This window comes from Anarhichas minor, unplaced genomic scaffold, assembly GCF_050575085.1.
Source record: "Anarhichas minor isolate MPS153535 unplaced genomic scaffold, ASM5057508v1 ptg000040l, whole genome shotgun sequence".
NCBI lineage: Eukaryota > Metazoa > Chordata > Actinopteri > Perciformes > Anarhichadidae > Anarhichas > Anarhichas minor.
Genome location: NW_027466486.1, coordinates 3,930,148 through 3,950,321, shown reverse-complemented (window position 1 = coordinate 3,950,321; position 20,174 = coordinate 3,930,148). Strand labels below are relative to the sequence as shown.

Here is a 20,174-nt window from a genome sequence, read left to right as displayed (position 1 = left end):
TGAATGTATGTTCTGGTTCCAACAGAAATCTGGACAGCCACCAAAGGTCCTTGTAAGACATGTGAGCATCAGCCATTCAGGAACACCAGCTCGGTTTAGTGGCAGTGGAAGCAGCTCTGACTTCACTTTGACCATCAGTGGAGTTCAGGCTGAAGATGCAGCAGTTTATTACTGTATGAGTAGTCATTATATAAACAGTGCTGGCGTGTTCACACAGTGATTTGTAGTCGTACAAAAACCTCCTTCAGGTTGACTGCTGCAGGTGCAGAGGGTTGCTGAACAGACTGTGATAACTGGTCCAGTGAACACAACGCAAGAGTCATCAAGCAGAACCACAGATGCTCTTCTACATACAGTTTGAAACTTATCTTCTCAGTTCTCATTGTTCAGTTAATTCAGTCTCTTTATGAATTAGCTCGAGAGATTCGATTATTTTTGAACTACATATTTATTTCTGAAAATGTTTTACTCTTTATTTAAAAAAAAATCCAAATTATATGATTCTAAAAACATAGTGTTTTCTATTCAATGTCACATAATATTCTAAATAAAACCATCTCCTGTACTATCTATCAAGTATACTGAGATGATCAAGACGGTATTTTTTATAACAAATATATTATAAAAGAAATACAAAGACACTGACTCATTGTAATTCACAGTTATTTATCCTCTTAAAACTCCTTTAAATACAGTTAAAACCATCATCTACCTCTTTCACTTCCTTTTCACTACATGTAAAATGAATGAACCGTGAACATCATCAGATTTTGTACATAAAAAATGTTTGAATGATCAAATTGAATAACTGAAAATTAATTTTACTTTTTTAAGCTATATTTTATATATATATATATATTTATTGTGCTATATTGTCTGTGCAAATGTCTCAAAAGCTTTTGAATGGATTGCCATGAAATTTGGTTCAGATATTCATGTTGCCCAGAAGATCTATTCTAATGATTAATGTGCTTATAGGTCCATTCTTTTTACAATTTCAGTGAAATAACTGAACACATAATTGATGGAATGGCAAATAGTTGATTATAGAGTTTCATGGTTCCTGCAGCAGATTTGGGTGATGATTCTCTGTTAGTGTATTGCTATGAGCAGCACCTTCTACAAAAAGTACTTTCAGGACGTGTGCAGAATGTGTATGTGGAGCCATGGGGCTATAAAGTTGGGCCATTTTTGGGTGATTTGGGGGATTGTTTGTTTAAGTTTAGTGTTTATGGTGATGGTAATTAAGATTTAGCAGGAGAAAAAAGTTCAAAAAGAAACATTCAAATGTTTCTAACTGCATGTGTCCCTTTTGTACCATTCGTTGAACTTCCTGCTTGCATTGTTCTAGACGAGGATTACATGTTATTGGATTTGTTACAGGTGACGTAGGCAGACATTGTTGGACAGGAGCGAGTCAACTTTGGACCTGATCCCAGGTCAGCAAGGACGCTGTGATGGCAGCAGACTACAGAATTAACAAGTCATGCAAACAACAAGCGAAAACAGACATAGAAACTACTTGAGCAGCTATCAACAATGGCATGCCATGATTTCTGCTAACAGCTCTATTGGTCCTGTAGCTGATATCCCACTTTTTGTTGTATAAATATTCCTTCAGATTACTTATTATCTACAACCATATATGAATACATCTGACCTAAATTCCACCTTTTAGAGGTTTGATTCCGCTGAAATTACAGCAAAAATATACACCTTGATAGCGTGGCAGGGATCCCTGGTCTTATCACAGAGCGCAAACATTTTCTTCTCATCAACCTGCAGTGTTTAAGCTCCTTGGAGACTGCTTCTCTGGGCCAACAAGACATTGTTTGCCAAATAAAATGCCAAGTCCTGAAGTTAGGGCCCCGGATCCCTGAAAAGACGATACAGCGTAACCTCATAGTAAGAGCAAAGGACGTGTCATACATGTCAACAAAAGATTGTCTTTTTTCTCTTGTCCAGCTAAATGCAAATCAGAGAGGTCAAAGAGCAAGCACCTGTTTCATGAATGGGATAACTTGCAGGCGGGTAGTAATAACTCATAATGAGCTATGAAAGGAGGAGCTAATCAGCGTTAAGCCTCTTTAATTAGCCTTGGTGGCTGTGGAGAAGCATGGAATAGGGATAATCCTTTTATGCAACGCTTCACTAGGAATCAGTTAGTCAGCATTTCCTCTCAGTCTGGAGTTCCTCGGTGAGAGACAGGACCCACATTTGATCGGATCCACTAGCTGTCCTCCGCCTCGGATTCCTGTGGGATACATAGGCCTGCTGTTCTACTCACTCGCTCACTCGGATATCTGCATTCACCCAGGGGGGGAGGGGGGGGGGGGAGGGGGCCTGCTGGGATACGGCCCGAACCTGAATCATGATGGAATGGTTGAAGAAGTTGGTGAAAAAAACGTTTTCGTGGAAAGTCAGGGTGTACGTGAAGGACTACTGCAAGAGGAACGGCCTGCTGACGCTCTCGGTCTTAGCTGTGGTGACGGGCTGTGTGCTTGGGTTTGGCCTGAGGTCGCTCAACCTGTCCACACAGGTATGGATGGATAGACAATGAACAGGGGGCAATGTGGCTAGCTTTGTATCATACAGACTTCCATTTTTTAAATTATTACCTTGATATAATGTGTTGGCAGTTGTAACAAATTAACTCAATATTCAGGATGTGAGCTGTTCACTTCAGTTGTTAAAGCCTCTCATGTAATCGTGAGAGTGGAAGCAGAGACAAGCAGAGCATCGGGTATAACAAGGAAGCAGAGGTGTCGGAAGTGCTGAAATAGTTCAAGCTGCTATAAATCAATAATTATATATTAACATTGGCTCACTTGAGCACCAGAAGAAAGACATTGCTTGTATTGAAGAACCCACAGAGAAGAGTCCCCCGACTCTGCAGTTGTTCTCAGCTTTATGACTTTTTATCGCATTTTTGCTTTCATAGCGTCGTTTTCTGTTGCAGCAAGTTTTCATTTTAAAAAAGCACTTTAAATACACACTGTACATTACCTGCTAGGCATCAAACATCACACAGTTGTCGACTAGCTGGTGGACATTGGGGTTAAAAGAGCTTTGTGGTGGATTTCAATGTAAGCAAAAGCAATGTAATTTGGTGTTTACACTCCTAGAAATAAGGTTTGCTTCAGGTGTTACTCTCTCGCACAGGCTAAGATCTACTTCTCCTTCCCTGGAGAACTGCTGATGAGGATGTTAAAGATGTTGATTCTGCCGCTCATCACCTCCAGGTGAGAAAAGTCGTCACCTGTGTGGGTCCAGACTCAAATATAACAGCAAACAGCTGCCGTGTTTTGTTATAAGCGGTCACAATTTCTCTTACCCTGTAGACGTTTTTTTCATGTTATTGCAACTGTATGATTAAGCATCAATCACACAAAACTTCCCATGCTCAGTATTTACGTATATTTTTCACATCCTGTCACCTGGAACTCCTTTTACGTATACTGATTGTTTTATTGAGCATTATTTGTAAAATATGTTGTATCTGAAGCTCCATTGTCAAAGACGTAATATAAGTTCAAACGTTACATTGTTTTGAAATTAGTTAAAAAATGAACATTTCAAAGTTAAAACCAGAATTAATCGGACACCTTTTGTTCTCCCATCCAGTCTTATGTCAGGCCTGTCAGCCATGGACACAAAGGCAAGCGGTCGACTGGGAGTCCTGACTATCACCTACTACCTGTGGACGACCTTCATCGCTGTCATCGTTGGCATCATACTGGTGCTCATCATCCATCCGGGGACGGGCTCAGAGAAAGATGGCCACCATTCAAGTTCAGGGCCTGTCATGACCTCCGCTGACGCTCTGCTGGACCTCATCAGGTGAATATTGACAGACACATTCACACTTTGACAAAGTGCAGATAGTGATGGGAACTCTGCCATTCAAACATTTACCTTATTGAAGAAATTACATATTAACATATTGCATACTACAACCTCAATCAGTAGGTATTGCATACTTCCTACTAATTAAAAGATTAAGAATGATTGAACCAGGTGACTGTTTACACTGAAATATGCCGAAGCAACAGCCGGGCCGGTTTCAAGGCATCACATCTCTGAAAACGATCGCGGCAAACTTCCAAATTGGAATTATTTGGATAAACTCACCACATATTGGGAATCTAAATGGTTACTTTATCACCTGAAAGCTTGTTAAAACTGAAGCTTTTATCTCTGCTCAAAATCTCACAAGAATGACGACGGGGTTGGTTTCAAGGCAACCTGGCAGTGGCTCTCACATCTCTGAGAAACGATCGCAGAAAATTTGCAACCATGCGTTATTCTGATAAACTTCAGGTACTTAAATAAAAACGAACCTATAAAAATCGAAAAAAGTGACAGGTTGTACCCTGGCTCAAAATCTCACAAGACTGACAACCGGTCTTAAGGCACCCAGACGCAATGCATTGTGGGGCAGTTGAGTATGTGCAGTAAGCTCATGTCTCATACTTAAAAATGCTTGCTAATGTAGTATACATCCAGGTATTTCCTACCGTACACAATATCCACATATACTCAATTATACTTAGTATGAATACTATGTTAGTATGTGATTTAGAACACAACTACTCCACATTGTACCTGACCTCTGACATGATTCACTATAATTCCTCCTTCCATGATGAATAAGAGTTTACAGGCATGCTAGTGGCTCTGTACGGCTGTACTTAGGCACAGCATTGCTTTGAGCTAAATGCTAATGTCAGCATGCTAACATGCTTGCAATGACAATGTACACAGAGAAAAAGGACACAAACTAGTTTGAGGAAAGGTCAGGAGATCATCAATGGCTTTTGGATTCATCCTTTGGGCACCATGAATATGTGTACGGAATTGCAAAGTAATCTATCAAATAGTCGATAATGCTATATGAACAAATTAAAAAGTAAGAAGTTCATTGCTTCTTTCAGTCAACGTTCAGACGATCTTCCGCTTGACTATACAGCATTCAAGTAAACGAGCAACCAAATCAGGCTTTCTTCCTAAACTTCTTCTTTTGTGTTCCTAAACGGATTTCCCATTAGAAACAATAAGAAGACATAATGACGTGTTTGTGGAAAAGATCGGATGACTGGAAAAAGTATTTCCCACCTTCACTTCCTCCATAAGATGGAGAAAAGCCCCCTCTTAGTTACAGGCTTTCCAGGAGATTCTACATGATCCCACTCCAGGGATTTGCTGGACAATACCCTCTAACACCTCTACTGACTGACGGAAGCCCGTACAGACCAATTACATCCAGTACAGATCCAGTTCCAACCTTGTGACCTTGCTGTGCTTCCTTAGGAACAAGATGCTCTCTAATCACAAAATCTAAAGGGATGCGTTGGAATCCTGGGAGCTGTTGAGCTCGAAACAATGGAAAGTCAGAAATCATGAAATTGTCAGCGAGTAAAGCTTTCTGAAAATGTAGTTAGTTGTTATATATATAATAAAATGGCAGCATATTTGTATCGATTATTACATATGATAACACCAATCAGAATCTATACCATTGTGTCAGCAGGGGAAACATTTCAGCATTATAAATGAAAACAGAGAAGGTAAAAGATGTGCTTGTAAGACATTTGCATTCTCACTCTTTTGCAGCAGGTTGGCTAAGAACAGGAGGACTTAACTGTGATCTGTTAAGCCTTCACTTTCTCAGAAGGTCCATGTGCAATGTTACTCTGTGTAAGATAGAGACTTCAGTCTGGTGTGTGAGCTCAGGCTTACTGCGGGACAATTCATGTCAGAGATCCACTAATGCCTTCTTCTTAAACCTGATTATTATTAGTGAGCTGCGTCTCTTGCTGTGAGCCAAAGGTCGAGTGTACATTTGAGTCCTCTTACGTATTTGATGAGCTTGTTTCATGGGTTCAGTGTCATTGACGTACACAATGTCCCTGTCCACCTTCCAGCCGCATGTGAAGGCCTCTCTCTGTGTTGTGTGAACATGTGTCCCCTGGTTTTGTTGGAGTTTACTTTGTTGACATATTATTTCTGATTCCCTCTGTTAGATAAGTGTATGGTCTGAAGAATGTCTGAGGTTTCACATTCTCACTGCACAGTCTTCTTTTACAGTATCAGTTTATGTGTGGGAAATGGCTTCTGCATGTTTTCGTGGGTATACGTCATTCCTACATGTCCAAGAGTCTGTCCACTCTTTTTGTTTTTTTCCCCCTGAACTGTATTTGGGGCGAGCCTATTGTGACACGGCTTTTATTTGAGAATTTAACAGCCAGTGGTGTAGGAATTATTCTGCTCATTTACTTAATTAAAAGTTCATCACATAACAGAAATATCCGCTTTAAAAATGCTACGCAAGTAAAAAATACACACAAAATGTATTCGAAGTATCAAAAGTGAAAGTAGTCCATGCAGATAAATGTCCCTTGAAAGTGGTATATTAAATTATATTACTGATACATTAACATGTGTTTTACTGCTGCAACTGCTCAAAGAGCCCCTATTTCATATACAGTTGTGTTGTTTGATTTGTAACAATGCATTGTATTGTTATAAGACAATCTGTTTTTCCATGTCAAATCTTTGTAAAGTAATTAGTAACTTCAACACTCGAATAAAAGTAGTGAAGTAAACATTTCCTCTTAAATGAAGTGGAGTAGAAGTAAAAAGTGGCATGAAATTGAAATATTCAATGAAGCACAAGTACTTACTTCGTACTTAAGTACAGTACTAGAACGTCTGTTTTCATGGTCAGGAATCAACATTGACCCTCAATATAAAAACATTTACAAAAGTCCTGAGCTCTTTATATGCACTGAAGAATAGAAGTGAAAATATCCAAATTGAATGCAGAGAGTTTATTGAAATGATTCATACACCATACTATTGAATAATACCTTTCTGTACAGACATATGATTTATTTGTCTGTAAATTGTCTTTTATAGGAACATGATCCCGTCAAATCTGATTGAAGCAACATTTCAGCAGGTGAGTGGACGAAAGGAGGAAACTTACAAAGGATTGTACAACTACTGTTCATTAATTCATGTTCAATATGTACTGATATTAAACAAACCTCTGTGGTTGTTCTTTTTCATCCAACTCCAGTACCGAACGGATCTGGTACCTATTATACAGAACACTGATACGATAGACTCTCAAGCCAACCATGTGTATGTCATGCCCGACTACCACAACCCTCAACTGGGCCACCCAGTCTTCCTGGAGATCACCCCTGCTCCCGACGTCAAGTATAAAATCGTCCCCAGTACCAGCAAGGGCATGAACGTACTGGGGATTGTCATCTTCTCGGCCACCATGGGTAAGACAATCGCACAGCTCATTATATCACAGAAAATAGTTATTTATCTAAGTATAATCCTGATGGTACAATGGCTTTATTGATTATTTTAAAGCATACATTACATTATTACATTCCTTACATTTTAAGCCATAAAAAATTGTTGTTGTTAAAAATCCCCCTGGCTGGTGTTTATCCAACACGACACTTTTTGTCTTTTTTATTTAATTAGAAAGATAAGCTGACTTTAATAAATCGTTTTTGTAGATTAAAAAAAGCGTACTATTTTTCAGCTTTCATTCTTGACTTCAGTGCAAAACACTGAAGTATTATCGACAAAATATAGCCGACTTAATCTGGAAAGTACATAGTGACAGCAGCTCTCAAATAACTGAGGTGGTATTAAAAAAATGTAATATTCAGAATATATGATATATAAAATAAGTATAAAGTAGCCGTGACCAATAATTATGTGATCATAAACCCTTTGTTAGAGGTGACTTGTAAGACCTTACAAACTCACCTGTGATTGTACCGTCTGTTCTCAGGACTGCTGCTGGGGAAGATGGGAGAACGTGGAGCGCCGTTGGTTAACGTGTGCCAGTGTATCAACGAGTGCGTCATGAAGATTATTAACGCTGCTATGTGGTAAGTTGGCACTCTCACACACACTTTCGCAAATAGACAAATTGAGTCACAGACAACACACGGTTCGTCGCACGGCAGAGCCGGATTATATCTAAAAATAAATCTCACACAGCTACTCAGGGAAGAATCAAGTGTCCTTACTGCTTCCCATTAGAGCTGATGAGTCGACTGGATTACATTTAAGTGAATTCAGCAAATAGATATATTAGTGCCGGATAACTGTATAAGTACAAATTAGTGTAAAATGAGTTAGGATAGCCTCGTACACTGTATGGGCAAAAGTAATTAGACACCTGAACATTACACCCACGTGTGATTTTTGGACATCCCATTCCAAAGGCATTATTCTGCTGATATAACAGCCTCCAAGCTTCTGGACAACAGCTGCAGGGATTTTCTCCCATTCAGCCTTGAGAGCATTAGCCAGGTCTGGCACTGATGCTTGGGAAAAAGGCCGGACAAGGCTCACAGTCAGCCATCAAATTAATCCCAAAGGTGTTGGATGGGGTTGAGGGCAGGTCAGTCAAAGTTCTTCCACACCAAACTCAGAAAACCTTCCATTGAGAACCTGGTTTTGTGCGCATTGTCAAGTTAAAAGATCATATGTATCATTAAAAAAATAAATCAACGGTTTTATTTGTCACATCAACGAGTCTTGAGTTTGTGCTGAAAAGGTCAACGTGCAATAAATGATTATCTTCCCTCCTCCATGCAGGTACTTCCCCTTCGGCATTGTGTTCCTCGTGGCAGGGAAGATCCTGGATATGCACGATCCGGCCCACCTGGGAGAGAAGCTGGGCATGTACTTCATCACAGTCCTGTCTGGTTTGTTTGTGCACGGCCTCATCCTGCTGCCTCTCTTCTACTACTTCTTCACACGCAAAAACCCCTTCCCCTACATCAGAGGGCTGCTGCAGGCTCTAGTTATTGCACTGGCCACGTCATCCAGGTAAGAGGATATAGGTATTTTAATGATTATTGGTAGATGTAGTCCAGCATCTTAGTTCTCTCTTTTTAAATATTAAACATATGTGGGCCTACTGTAAGGACACCCTACCATTTCTCATTGGTCATATTTGGGACTAAACTAACCCGACCGTGTCCTCTCGTTCTCTCCCTTTCAGCTCAGCCACGTTGCCCATCACCATGAAGTGTCTCCTGGAGAACTGTGGAGTGAACCGGCAGATCGCTCGCTTCGTGCTGCCAGTGGGAGCTACCATCAACATGGATGGGACAGCCCTGTACGAGGCCGTGGCGGCCATCTTTATCGCTCAGGTCAATGAGTATGACTTGGACTTCGGCCAGCTGGTCACGATTAGGTGAGACTAATCACTGAGTTTATTAACCTTCCACATGATACGTTCTTTGTCTCTCTAACATCCCGGCTCTGGTCTCATCAGTATAACGGCAACAGCGGCCAGCATCGGGGCAGCTGGGATACCTCAAGCCGGTCTGGTGACCATGGTTATTGTCCTGACCTCAGTGGGGCTGCCGCCCGCTGACATCTCACTGATTGTGGCCATCGATTGGGTTCTGTGAGTCCCACAAACATGATCATACTGTAAAGAGCATACGTGGGTCTTGGGGCAATGTGTAAAGTATTTTTTTCCTCTCATTCTCAGTGATCGGTTCCGGACGATGATCAATGTTCTTGGTGATGCCTTAGCTGCTGGGATTATGGCTCATTTATGTAAGGAGGACTTTGAGAAGGAAGCCCCTCCTGCTGCAACTTCTACTCCTGATGCCAATAATGGAGCTGGCCCCAATCGAGTAAGAGGACAATAATTGTTGAGGTTAAAGTGCACGTTCACATTCGAAACCCCTGAAAAATATATTTAAAATCTTAAGTATTACTCTATGGTGTTAAATATGCAGAAACTATCAAACAGACAATCAAAGAAAACAAGATGGTAGCAGCTCTATGAGGCAACAACATTTAGAGCTAAATGCTAAACTCATGACAAAGCTAACATGCTGATGCTAGCAGGTATGTTTACCATGTTCACAATCTTAGTTTAGCATGTTAGGCTTTTTAAACATCAACATGGTTGCAAATTGTTGTACCACTTTAGTCTGTACTTTTTTGTCATCTGTTCTAAACAGCATTAGCATGCTAAAATGAATAGGATGTTGCTACTACTACTACTACTACTGCTAATTATAGGGGACTTTTTTTCCATTTTTAATATATTTTTGTTAAGTAATTCTAGAAAAACCAATCTATCTTTACTAACTGTACTGTTGGTGACTTCTTCCCGACAGAGAGACACAGTTATCTCCTTTGGCAATCAGAGCGTGGCGATGTCCGACTCTCCTCTGATTACACACCGGTGCGATTATGTGTACGAGGTGGATGGAGAAACCATGCTGGAGAGACCTTTGGCCTGCTACAACCTCTGCCAAGTCTGAGACACTTTTACGGGATGGACATCAAGGGATACTGCCTTCGAACGCACACAGATTCACCTCTTTGGATCAAAGGGACCATCATCTGAGGCCTGAAAAAAAAGTCCAGTTTAGTTAACATCCTGCTAAGTTTCTGTTCTAAATGAGACCAACGTTTGAGTAAATTGTGGGGGTTTAGCGGCTTTACTGGATTTTGCCCGTGCCATGGTAACAAAAAACTTTACTTTACATTACTTGATATATTGTATGTTTCCGTTCAGTTCTGACTGGGAGGGAATGCATTAAGTTTCACATGTAACCTAAATCTTAAATAGACACTCTGCATGCGGCTGAATAAATTAAGTGTTGCAATGACATGCGTTAGATGGACTTAATTAGTGGTGAAACTTAAACATTCATACGCCTGTTAGGCCTGTCAAGGTTTTGAGTTGCCTTAACATGATCTTGGTTTTTGACGATAATTCGGAGAACCGGAAAGACTTGAAAGTAAACACAAACTAGGACAAGGAGCAAACTAATTTTGTTGAAGTGAACCTTTATGTTATGACAAGGTGGATATATATTAAGCGACAGTACATGTTTGAATTATTCTAGTAAGATGATCATTTGTGTTTTTATACCTATGCTTTGAATTTATTTTGTGTTGTTTTCTAATAAAAACTTGCTGTACATCAAGTCCCGTCAATGGGTGTTTTATTCTAGACTTAATTTAGCACTTTGTTGAGCTGCAGGGATGAGTCCTAAAACCTGGAAATATGTTAGTTTTGCACTTTCGGGTTTCCTGGTCTCAGTCAGTCCCATTGCCATTTTGATGGTGCGATCTCTTAAGATGGAACCACGACAGCATTTAAATAATCCCTTTTCTTTCCAAAACATTTGACAGACTTGGTTGACGCCATCTTATCATCTTATTGATAACCTTGAAGATGGAAAACACTTCTTTCATCTTCTATTGATGCGAGGGCAGTTTCTCCTCCATACTAAATCAGTGGAAAGTAAATGCAAGCAGCCACTAGAAGTGGTGCAGAAAATCTACCGTGTGTTGATGGTGGTGTCAGTTACAGTAAATATGTTGCAGGAGAAAATGCAGACATGTCTCCCCCATCTGGTCTCAGATGGTAATAACTGGGCCTTTATCATGTGATCTGAAGGCCAATGACGTTACAAGAGTTAGCTTTTTGGTAAGCCGATGAGTAAAACAGGAAATATACGCAACACATTGACATTTGTCAATAAAATACAGCAAATTCACAATAAGCTTCTTAAGAGACATTTAATTCTTTCAATTCTGAAAAGCCAACGTGTTTTATTGAAATGATCCAATGTTAGAAGACATTTAATGGACTTCAACTTAGTGTCCTTCAAAAACAAAATTAACCATAAAAACACTCAAATAACAAGTATGACCGCATACATTGTCAAATAAATAATTACGCCTCCTCTGATGTAAAATACACCATTCCCACTTATAAATTAAGGCAGAATGCAGTTAAATCTGACTACGCCTAAAAGAAATTCACTTGCATCTTCCATGCAATTCCAACTATACTGCTGAAAAAACTAAGCAGTAACATAAAAACGTCAGTAGAAAATAGAAATTATATTTTTAAAAAAAGATGACAGTCCAAGACTACAAAAACTTTCTATTACTTGCTTTAAGCAAGCCTTGAAATATTGCACAGTTAAAGATTGCGACACAAAAATAATGCAATTACTAGATCAAAAAGCACTTTTAAGACCAAAATCTGAACCGTGTAATGAGAGTACTGCTTTCAGAAACATTAGAAACTGAAAAGTTACCGTTACCAAAAATGATTTGATATTTGTAACTATCACAAAGTGGTTCTCATTTGTTGTCAAGTTGAATGAAGATCAGTGACAGTACCGACCACCTTGGAGAACAAAACAATCTACCAAGTGAACCGCTGTTAAAAGATGAGCTGTGATATGCCAACGATCTTTTCTAAATGAATCACATAAGAGTTTCACTGAGCACGTAAACAAAGCCTCACTAGTTAAAAAGTAATCCCCATTAGACAAAGATCAGACCAATGGTTTCGGGTCTAAAAGCCTGGGTCTTTACGTAAACACTATTCTTATTTGTCGTGATATCGAGCGGCGCTGATGCACGACAAAAGTGGCTTCACTTTAGACAACTACACTCGAGCCGACAAATCAAATTGAGCCGTCAACTCACAACTACTGAAAAGACGACTCAGAAATGTTACTAATGTTCCTCTTCAGGGGTTCAAATGTATCTGGCAGTCTTAGAAAAGTCGCTTCATGAAATGTCTTCAGGACAATTACTTATTAATTAACAATTAATGACAATTCCTTCAAGTGTCTGTGCACAGGTTAAATATTCTTCAGCAAACATTGGTCCGTATAGTTTCTTTCACCGGCCTCAGACATTCTGTCAACACTGCAGATTTGCTTCTAGAAAAATAATAGAACAAAACTCCAAACCAAATCTAGAAAAAGTAAATAAAAAAAATAAAAGAAATAAACCAAACAAAACTTGCGGCGAAAAGAAATAAAATTTAATGGTTTATGCTCAAAGTGAAACAACCAAAACAAAAGAAAGGAAGAAAAGAAAGCAAATCAAAAGTGAAATCATTAACAAAGGCCATGAATTAGTCTCCAAACTTGAGATAAGCACTCGTTAAAACAAGTTTGTAACCAACATCGTAACGAATAGAAATCTATTCCTCAGAAAGAAACAAAAGTGATCCAAACGAAAAGAAATATTAACTCAAAAGAAAAGAAAAAAACAAAACAGAAAGACATACCGAGGTTAAGTGACGTCGCTCTCAGTCAGTATCAGATGTAAGCTTAGTACCTCTTAAAAACAGGTATTCATCTACCTTAAATCTGCTCAGAAAAGTCATCCGTGCTAATAGGATCACATCTCTCCCTGCCTTTGGTCCATCTCAATTCCCTACTCATTGACTGGGGTTCATATTCAACAGGACTCTCCTGAAATACAACTTATTAAAAGACACTTTACACAGGGATAATAAGACAAAAACCTCCAACGCTTGTCATGCTTAAAACTGGTAACTTGGTAGGAGCTTGAGCAAAAGTCATAGATTAACATCAAAAAGACGGATATTCATAGTAACCGAAAGCAGACTGGTAATAAGTGCTTCACTTTGAAATGGACATGAGATGGTGAGTGGTACTTTAGGTGTGCGTGTGTCCACTGGGTGATCATTTAATGCATCTATTTCTACTTATGAGTATCCAGGACAGAGCACTTATTTTTCCAAAACAACCAAAAATATTGGTCCTCACCTTCTTTACACCAAATCATCCACGAAAGTGTCAACCGTTAGGATAACCATTTGCGAGGCTTCTCCACATTTCTTTTAGTGCACTGCTCAGAACCCTTCTTTACCAAGTCCCCTCTGTTATACATGCAACACATACGGACAGTAGTTTAGCTTTTTAGATAATTTTCAAAAAGTTATCTCGGGGGTATCATGGGATTTTACCCTCTCCATCCCCTCACTAAAAATTAAAACTACAGAGTGTCCTCAAGCATGAGTATAAAGATGAAGAAAAAAAAAAAAAAAAAAAGATCAGCCTAAACACTCTTTTAGACAAGTACAAAGGTGCAGAAGAGTGAACATTTAACTCTGAACACACTAAAACCCAAACAGATGTGCTAGATTATAAAAACCCATACTTCTGCTCTCTGCTCTAAAAGCCTGGCGCAGGTCATTTCCATCTCTCCTCTACACCCGATTGTCCGGCTCGCTCTACTTGTGGCCCTTGCTGGTCTTAAAGGACACTTGCAGCATCTTGTCTCCGAGCCGGTAGCCGTTGAGGCTGGCGATGGCCATGGCCGCCTCCTCGTAGTTGGGCATGGTGACGAAGCCGAAGCCCTTGCACTTGTTGGTGTTGAAGTCGCGGATCACCTTGACGTTGGTGACGGCGCCGAAGGGGCCGAACATCTGCCAGAGGATGCTCTCGTCTGCGTCCTGGCCCAGGTTGTAGACGAAGATGCACCAGCCGGAGGTGGAGTTCCCGGGAGCACTGACGCTTCCCACACTACTCATGTGATCAACACCCATGGGGGAGAACCTGGAAATGAGATCGTTTACTTTAATCAATTAACACTGAAACTGAAGGGACCGTCTGTCACCACCACAGCTGTTTCTTCAATAATATAATGACCTGCTATATGAAACAAATGCTTATTTTTTATTTATTTTTTTAAACTTACTACTGGTTTGTAAAATGTCCAAAACAGCAAAAAGTCTCCCATCACAACTTCAAATGTCCATAACAGAAATATATTCAGTTTTCTCTCTCTGGAAATGTGTTATTTATACAATTTATCAACTTGTCATTTTAGCTCTTCTTCATTTCCTTCTGTGATATATATTAAAACTTTTTCAGCGAAAACCAAGCAGTGCGGTTTCTACTAGAGCCAGAAACGCGTTATAGACACAAGCAGTGGTACATGGCAGCACTTTGATACATCGGACTGTTTCAAAGACCCGTTTCCAAGGTTGTTCTGCCTCTGATGTGCTTAGCCATCATGAGAAAAAACAACCCAATGGCAAACCCAATGAACTAGTTCTGATCAGAAGCACTAATCCTGTGACTAATGATGTTGCTTGTTTGAAACTAGGTGTGGCTTAAAGTAAGACCAGGCTTCCTCTCACCTAAAGCGCTGTGCCTGGTGGTGTACGGGCCCTCCGAAGCGTCTGGACTGGTTGTGGTAGAGCTGAGAGATGATCTGCGTGTTCTTCGCCTGGTTCGGGTTGGCGGCGAATTTCACTGTGATTGGCTCAGCAGCACCGGGTGGTTTTTGGCCATTCAGGTTTTTGACGGCCTCCTCTGCCTCGGCCCGCTTGTCAAACCTGATGAAGGCCACGCCGCGGGACGCGCCTGGATACGAGACAACAGCGGGTGAATGCCTGTCCTGATACAAGCAGCATAAACTATATGTTACTCAAGAGAATTTCTGTAAAGTAAGGAAGCAATTTACCTGTTGTACCGGTGGCCTGGTCAACAAGTACGCGGGAGTTAATGATTTGTCCATAATGTGAAAACATGTCCTCCACATCCTTCTGGGTCATGGCCTTTGGCAGGCCGCTGATATACAGGTTGGCATCCTTTATTGTATCAGAGCTGGGCCGAGCGTATGAAACCTAGCAACAGGAAGCAACAATTGCCCGATTAAAACTCTACTGATGCACACGTACAAAACAAAGTAACAAAAAAACTATTAAAAGTATGAGTACTTCAATCTATTGAACTGTTGGCATTTTAGCCATTTTGTTTAGATTTACAGTACACGGGCAATTATATGCATTTTATAAGTTACAACTAATTCATCTGAAAAGTTGTCTATTTATTAAAACGTTGGACTTTAAAAGAAAAACTAAATAAAATGATCCGATTGGTTTTAGGCATTAAATCTTTGGTCTGTTCCAAAATGAGAAGCATGAAAGAACATTACAGCAACGAAAAAATGAAAGCAAACTGATCAAAAGGGTACTTTTTTTGGGTAACTAAATACATGAAACACGTTGAATTTGACAGAATGTGTCAAATAAAATAAGTCAAATGATAGTGAGACTCAACAGACATGTCAGATAGGGCAGTGAGTGAGCTGTTCCTCGGGCTGACATGTACTAGCTAGTTAGCGGACAGCACAGGAGCCACAGAAGAGTTATATGACATGACATCTTTGGTTTGAGAATTGTAGAACACCTTGTTGCACGTTACCTTGATAGTTTTGGACTGTAGCCTTAGTCCATTCAGTGTACTGATAGCTCTGTCTGCATCACTAGGGGTAAGATAGTTAACAAATCCGTACCCTAAACTGTGGCCTAGAGAAAAAAAAAGGAAAACAATAAAACAAAACAAAAAAACGTTGTATAGTTCAAAAAAATCTGCAAACAAATAAGTATTTAAAAACAAAAAACTAAATCTTAACATTGCATGCTAGTCTACACAAACAAATAGACTGTCTACACGACTGGAATAAATAAAACAAGTCTATGGTGGTGAAAAAAACTGAGCAAACTACTACCCAACTCAAACAGGAAATCAATTTGGGATATCTCTCAAATAAAAATGACATTATAAAAATCACTGAGGAAAAAGGAGAAAAGAGGCCTTCAGTAGATATCCTTCCAATAAAGATCATTTGAAAATGAGTGAAAGGCCAAACTATCTTAAGTCATAAAGCTGAACCACCACTGATGTATTCAGAGGTTGTAACACAAACGTCCATCTGGTCTGTCACAGGTCTTATCGCTTCAGAGAGCAGCATACCTGCGACTTTGTCACGAATCAGCTTGGCGGACTCCACCTCTCCGATGCTGCTGAAGAGGCTCCGCAGCTCGTCCTGCGTCATGCTCTGAGGCAGGTAGTTCACTATCAGGTTGGTCTTCGAGTCCTTGCCCTCGTCCCCTCCCATGAGGTCTTCATAACCGTTCGACATGTCGTACACCTCCTGTAGGTCGGCCAGGTGGGCCGGAAAACACAAAGGGGGATAAGTACACAGGGTGGACACAACTAGAGCTAACACTATTTGCCTGTTGGTGGAATAAAACAAGCAATGAAATCTACATCTAATAAAATATCTTAAGGGATTAAATTTAGTTCCTGTGCGATAAAGTCCCTCCTCCTGGATCGGTACTTTCAAAAGCCTTTTCCACCTCTGTATCTCTTTCCCATTCATTCATTACATCCAACTCAAACATCAGTGTCACAACACAGTAAATACTAATGTATCTCCACTGTCACGGTTCTTTAAATGCAGTGGAGACGCAAAGTTGCAAACAGTTAAGTTGCATAATTCCTGGTCAAAAAGGGGATAAGAATGTCCATGCAGTGTAACTACAGTTTTCAATGCAAAACAGAACCGGGGCTTAACAGCTTTAAAGGCCACATAATGGTAACTGATTATATTACACAAACATGTGACTGGAGTCAAGCTGCAAATTGGTCTCAATGCAGTAGTATCCACTAAGCCAGCTTGAAATGTAATCAATGGAATTCCATGCAATAGAAAAGGACACACACAAGCTTTACATTTGCAAAGTAGGGAACTCATTTTACCCCAAAATGACCTCAATCAAGTCAGTCTGAAGTCTAGTCTTATAACCGCTCTGAAGGGTCTGAAATTAGTTTCGTTAACAATGCCAAGAGCCAACCTTAATGTTGCACTGAGGCAGCAGCTGAAGCTTCCAGAATACAACAAGAATGGAGCCCGAGTTCAGAATTCTTTACTTCCGCTATCTGTTCGGCAGAGTGTGTCATTGCGGACACATTTGCTGGTGGCTGTAACGGGATCGGGCCTGAAAGGGAAACGGTCTGAAGGAAGACGACCTGACAGAGGTCCATTCATGCAAGAGAAGGGTTGTGATTGTGTATTCTGGTGGGTAAAATACTCTGCCTGAGAGAATGAATGAGAGTTCTGTATCAAACTGGTGAACATGGGCATAGCTGGTGGGAGCTGGCATGTGTGAGTGTTTTTGATTTCTCTTAGTGCTTTCAATTTACATTTCCTTCAACCATATTCCTTGCTACCGTATAACTCCATTCAATTTCAACCACCCAAACACCCGATTGTACGGCTAACATTGAGTTGATACGGCCAGTGCTGTTTGAAACGGGAGCTGAGATTTCATACTCACTTTTAAGTACTTAATGTGTCCTCGACGAACTGCCATGAAGACACTTCACTGCTCCTGAGGCTGAAGACAACATCAGAACAACTCCGTCAGTATGGCAGCGAGCAAACATTTGAAGATCGTGACATTAGGAGGACATACACTTGACACAGCTGAGTGAAATACACAACATTGCCAGAAATTATGTAAAGAAGTTGGGTATATCTGTGGATACACTTCAAACATTAAATTTACAACGCTATCAGCAGAATGTATCAATTAGCGGAACAAAACAAAAAGTCCATCTCTCCACAGCGTTCAGGCCACCTCCCACTGCAGATTCAGACCGAGCTATAGTATCTAATGCTATAAAGTATCGCTGTGTATATGCAACCACACTATATCATAGACAATACAGATTTAAATCATATGGTTAAAGTACTTGAGCCCCGACACAATGTTGAGTTCACATGTGCATTTATGTCAGTAAACGTCTTATGATGGAGTATTGCAGAATTAGAAATACTTATTTGTTTATTATTGAAAATATGTCAAGTAGATAGTATTTGAATATGTAAGAATTATGGCCAATAAGCAACAGTTGAATGTTATTTTCTGCATTTGTGTCGTTTACCCCATTGTGCCGGAAAAAGTATCGAACCGTGACCCTAGTTTCTGAGTATCCTGGCCTGAACTTGTAGTTTACCGTCTTGCTGCAGTTACGCACCACGCCATATCTGTTGGTAACTGCCACTGCATTTCTTTGTAATCGACGAACGGTGTATCATGAAATTAGTCAGCATGTGAACAGGAAGCTAATGCTGGTATGATCTGCAGTATTGACTTTTCTTGGAATGTAGCTATAGTATGTATCATGCGATTCATAAACAGAGCCACTTCCTCTCACATCTCCAGCAATGCCAAAAGCAGAGTATCCACCTGTTTACTTGCTGTGTACAGTTCTCTAAGGTTGTACCAAATTATGCTAATGTTGCCCAACAACAGTGTGATAATGGTTAACAAAGAAAGGGAACCGCCCAATGAAAGAAAGCATTGACAGCCAGGAGGGAAAAAAAAAAAAAAAAATCAAGGCAGACTATTTATATCAAATATTGTTACATTTTTAAGTAATCAGCACCAGTCCCCCTAGTGGGGAAGTAGCCTAGTGTACCAGTATATTGTTAAATATCCATTTGAAAGAGGCGTGTCAGATTGGAGCTGTGGCACGAGGGTTATAGGTCAAACTATGGACGGAATGTATTCCGAGTGAATAACTGCAGAGTGCAGTGAAAACATCTTCTAGGGTCTCACATCTTGGCCCTGCTGTGTCTGGATGAGCAACCTTAATGTTGCACTGAGGCAGCAGCTGAAGCTTCCAGAATACCGGCGGACATTAGTCAAGTAACGGTACTTAACGGTGGTGCACACGGGCAACGGTGCCATTAGGTTAACGTCACATATTGCACAACACCTGATGCAATTCTGTATTGTATTACCCGTCAAGGGCAAAGGCAATCTCACGAGTTGATCTCCAACCCGTGAAACGTGCAGAGGCCCGTTTAGCGTTGCTAGCATACGCGAGCTAGCCGGCTACAAGCTCGCTCCCTCCTCTAATGAAAAGGGTAAAGTGTCCTCCATGTCCAACCAGGTTCCGACAAAAACAGGGCTCATTATCACTAGTCGGCACTACGTTGCATACAGATGAAAACACACTAATTGTGTCGCTTAAGGGATACATTACGTGGCAGTGTCTTGCCAGTTAGCTAACGTAAAGCACCGTGGCCCTATTTTGGAGAACGTCGGATTAATACATCCATGTCCCCGCGCCTAAACCCCAACGGCCTGCTAACAGGCCACGGAGGCTAACATTAGCCACCGCTAAGCTAACCAACGGCTCCAAAGGCCCGCGAGAGAGAGCGGCATGACAGTCATTCGCATTTTAAACTAACCAGCACACATCGAAATATCAAAGCATTCAGATGCAATGCGACGGGAAACATGCATCAACATTTTAAGCATTACCAGCTTTTGAGGGGTAGTCGTTGTTTCTGCTCCCTTCTGCTATTTTGTCCTTCCTGGGCGACGTTCACTTTCCTCCAAAATCAGCCTCACGTAGTAAAGAAATCGAGGAAGGAGCTGCGTGACAAAGCCCACCACGCCCACTCGCGTCCAGCCACGCCTCTGCAGAATAGACAGTGTGTCCATCATC

The 20,174-nt window shown here is 40.6% G+C and overlaps 2 protein-coding genes and 1 gene segment (V, D, J or C); 1 reads left to right on the top strand and 2 right to left on the bottom strand.

Annotated features, from left to right (window-relative positions):
- LOC142968697 (Ig kappa chain V-III region MOPC 63-like) overlaps window positions 1-20,174 on the bottom strand; it is a 75,294-nt gene that overhangs the window by 2,405 nt on the left and 52,715 nt on the right.
- slc1a8b (solute carrier family 1 member 8b) lies at window positions 235-11,003 on the top strand. Its single transcript, XM_076108677.1, has 11 exons — window positions 235-2,539; window positions 3,163-3,242; window positions 3,625-3,840; window positions 6,919-6,961; window positions 7,082-7,295; window positions 7,823-7,922; window positions 8,638-8,871; window positions 9,047-9,241; window positions 9,323-9,457; window positions 9,545-9,692; window positions 10,185-11,003. The coding sequence occupies exons 1-11, from the start codon at window positions 2,372-2,374 to the stop codon at window positions 10,329-10,331; spliced, it is 1,680 nt and encodes a 559-aa protein (XP_075964792.1). The 5' UTR covers window positions 235-2,371; the 3' UTR covers window positions 10,332-11,003.
- Window positions 12,847-20,117, bottom strand: elavl1a (ELAV like RNA binding protein 1a). The gene is made up of 7 exons (XM_076108685.1): window positions 19,988-20,117; window positions 17,990-18,049; window positions 16,623-16,815; window positions 16,071-16,174; window positions 15,328-15,490; window positions 15,002-15,227; window positions 12,847-14,414 (listed from the first exon to the last, which is right to left on the bottom strand). Exons 2-7 carry the CDS (start codon window positions 18,023-18,025, stop codon window positions 14,090-14,092), a joined length of 1,047 nt encoding a protein of 348 aa, XP_075964800.1. The 5' UTR covers window positions 18,026-18,049; window positions 19,988-20,117; the 3' UTR covers window positions 12,847-14,089.

Coding starts and splice junctions, on each gene's coding strand:
- slc1a8b (XM_076108677.1), top strand. CDS start 2,372: ATGATGGAATGGTTGAAGAAGTTGGTGAAAAAAACGTTTTCGTGGAAA. Junction 3,243..3,624: donor CTGCCGCTCATCACCTCCAG/GTGAGAAAAGTC, acceptor TCTCCCATCCAG/TCTTATGTCAGGCCTGTCAG. Junction 7,923..8,637: donor ATTATTAACGCTGCTATGTG/GTAAGTTGGCAC, acceptor TCCTCCATGCAG/GTACTTCCCCTTCGGCATTG.
- elavl1a (XM_076108685.1), bottom strand. CDS start 18,025: ATGGCAGTTCGTCGAGGACACATTAAGTACTTAAAA. Junction 16,175..16,622: donor GATTCGTGACAAAGTCGCAG/GTATGCTGCTCT, acceptor TTTTTTCTCTAG/GCCACAGTTTAGGGTACGGA. Junction 14,415..15,001: donor CACCAGGCACAGCGCTTTAG/GTGAGAGGAAGC, acceptor TCTCATTTCCAG/GTTCTCCCCCATGGGTGTTG.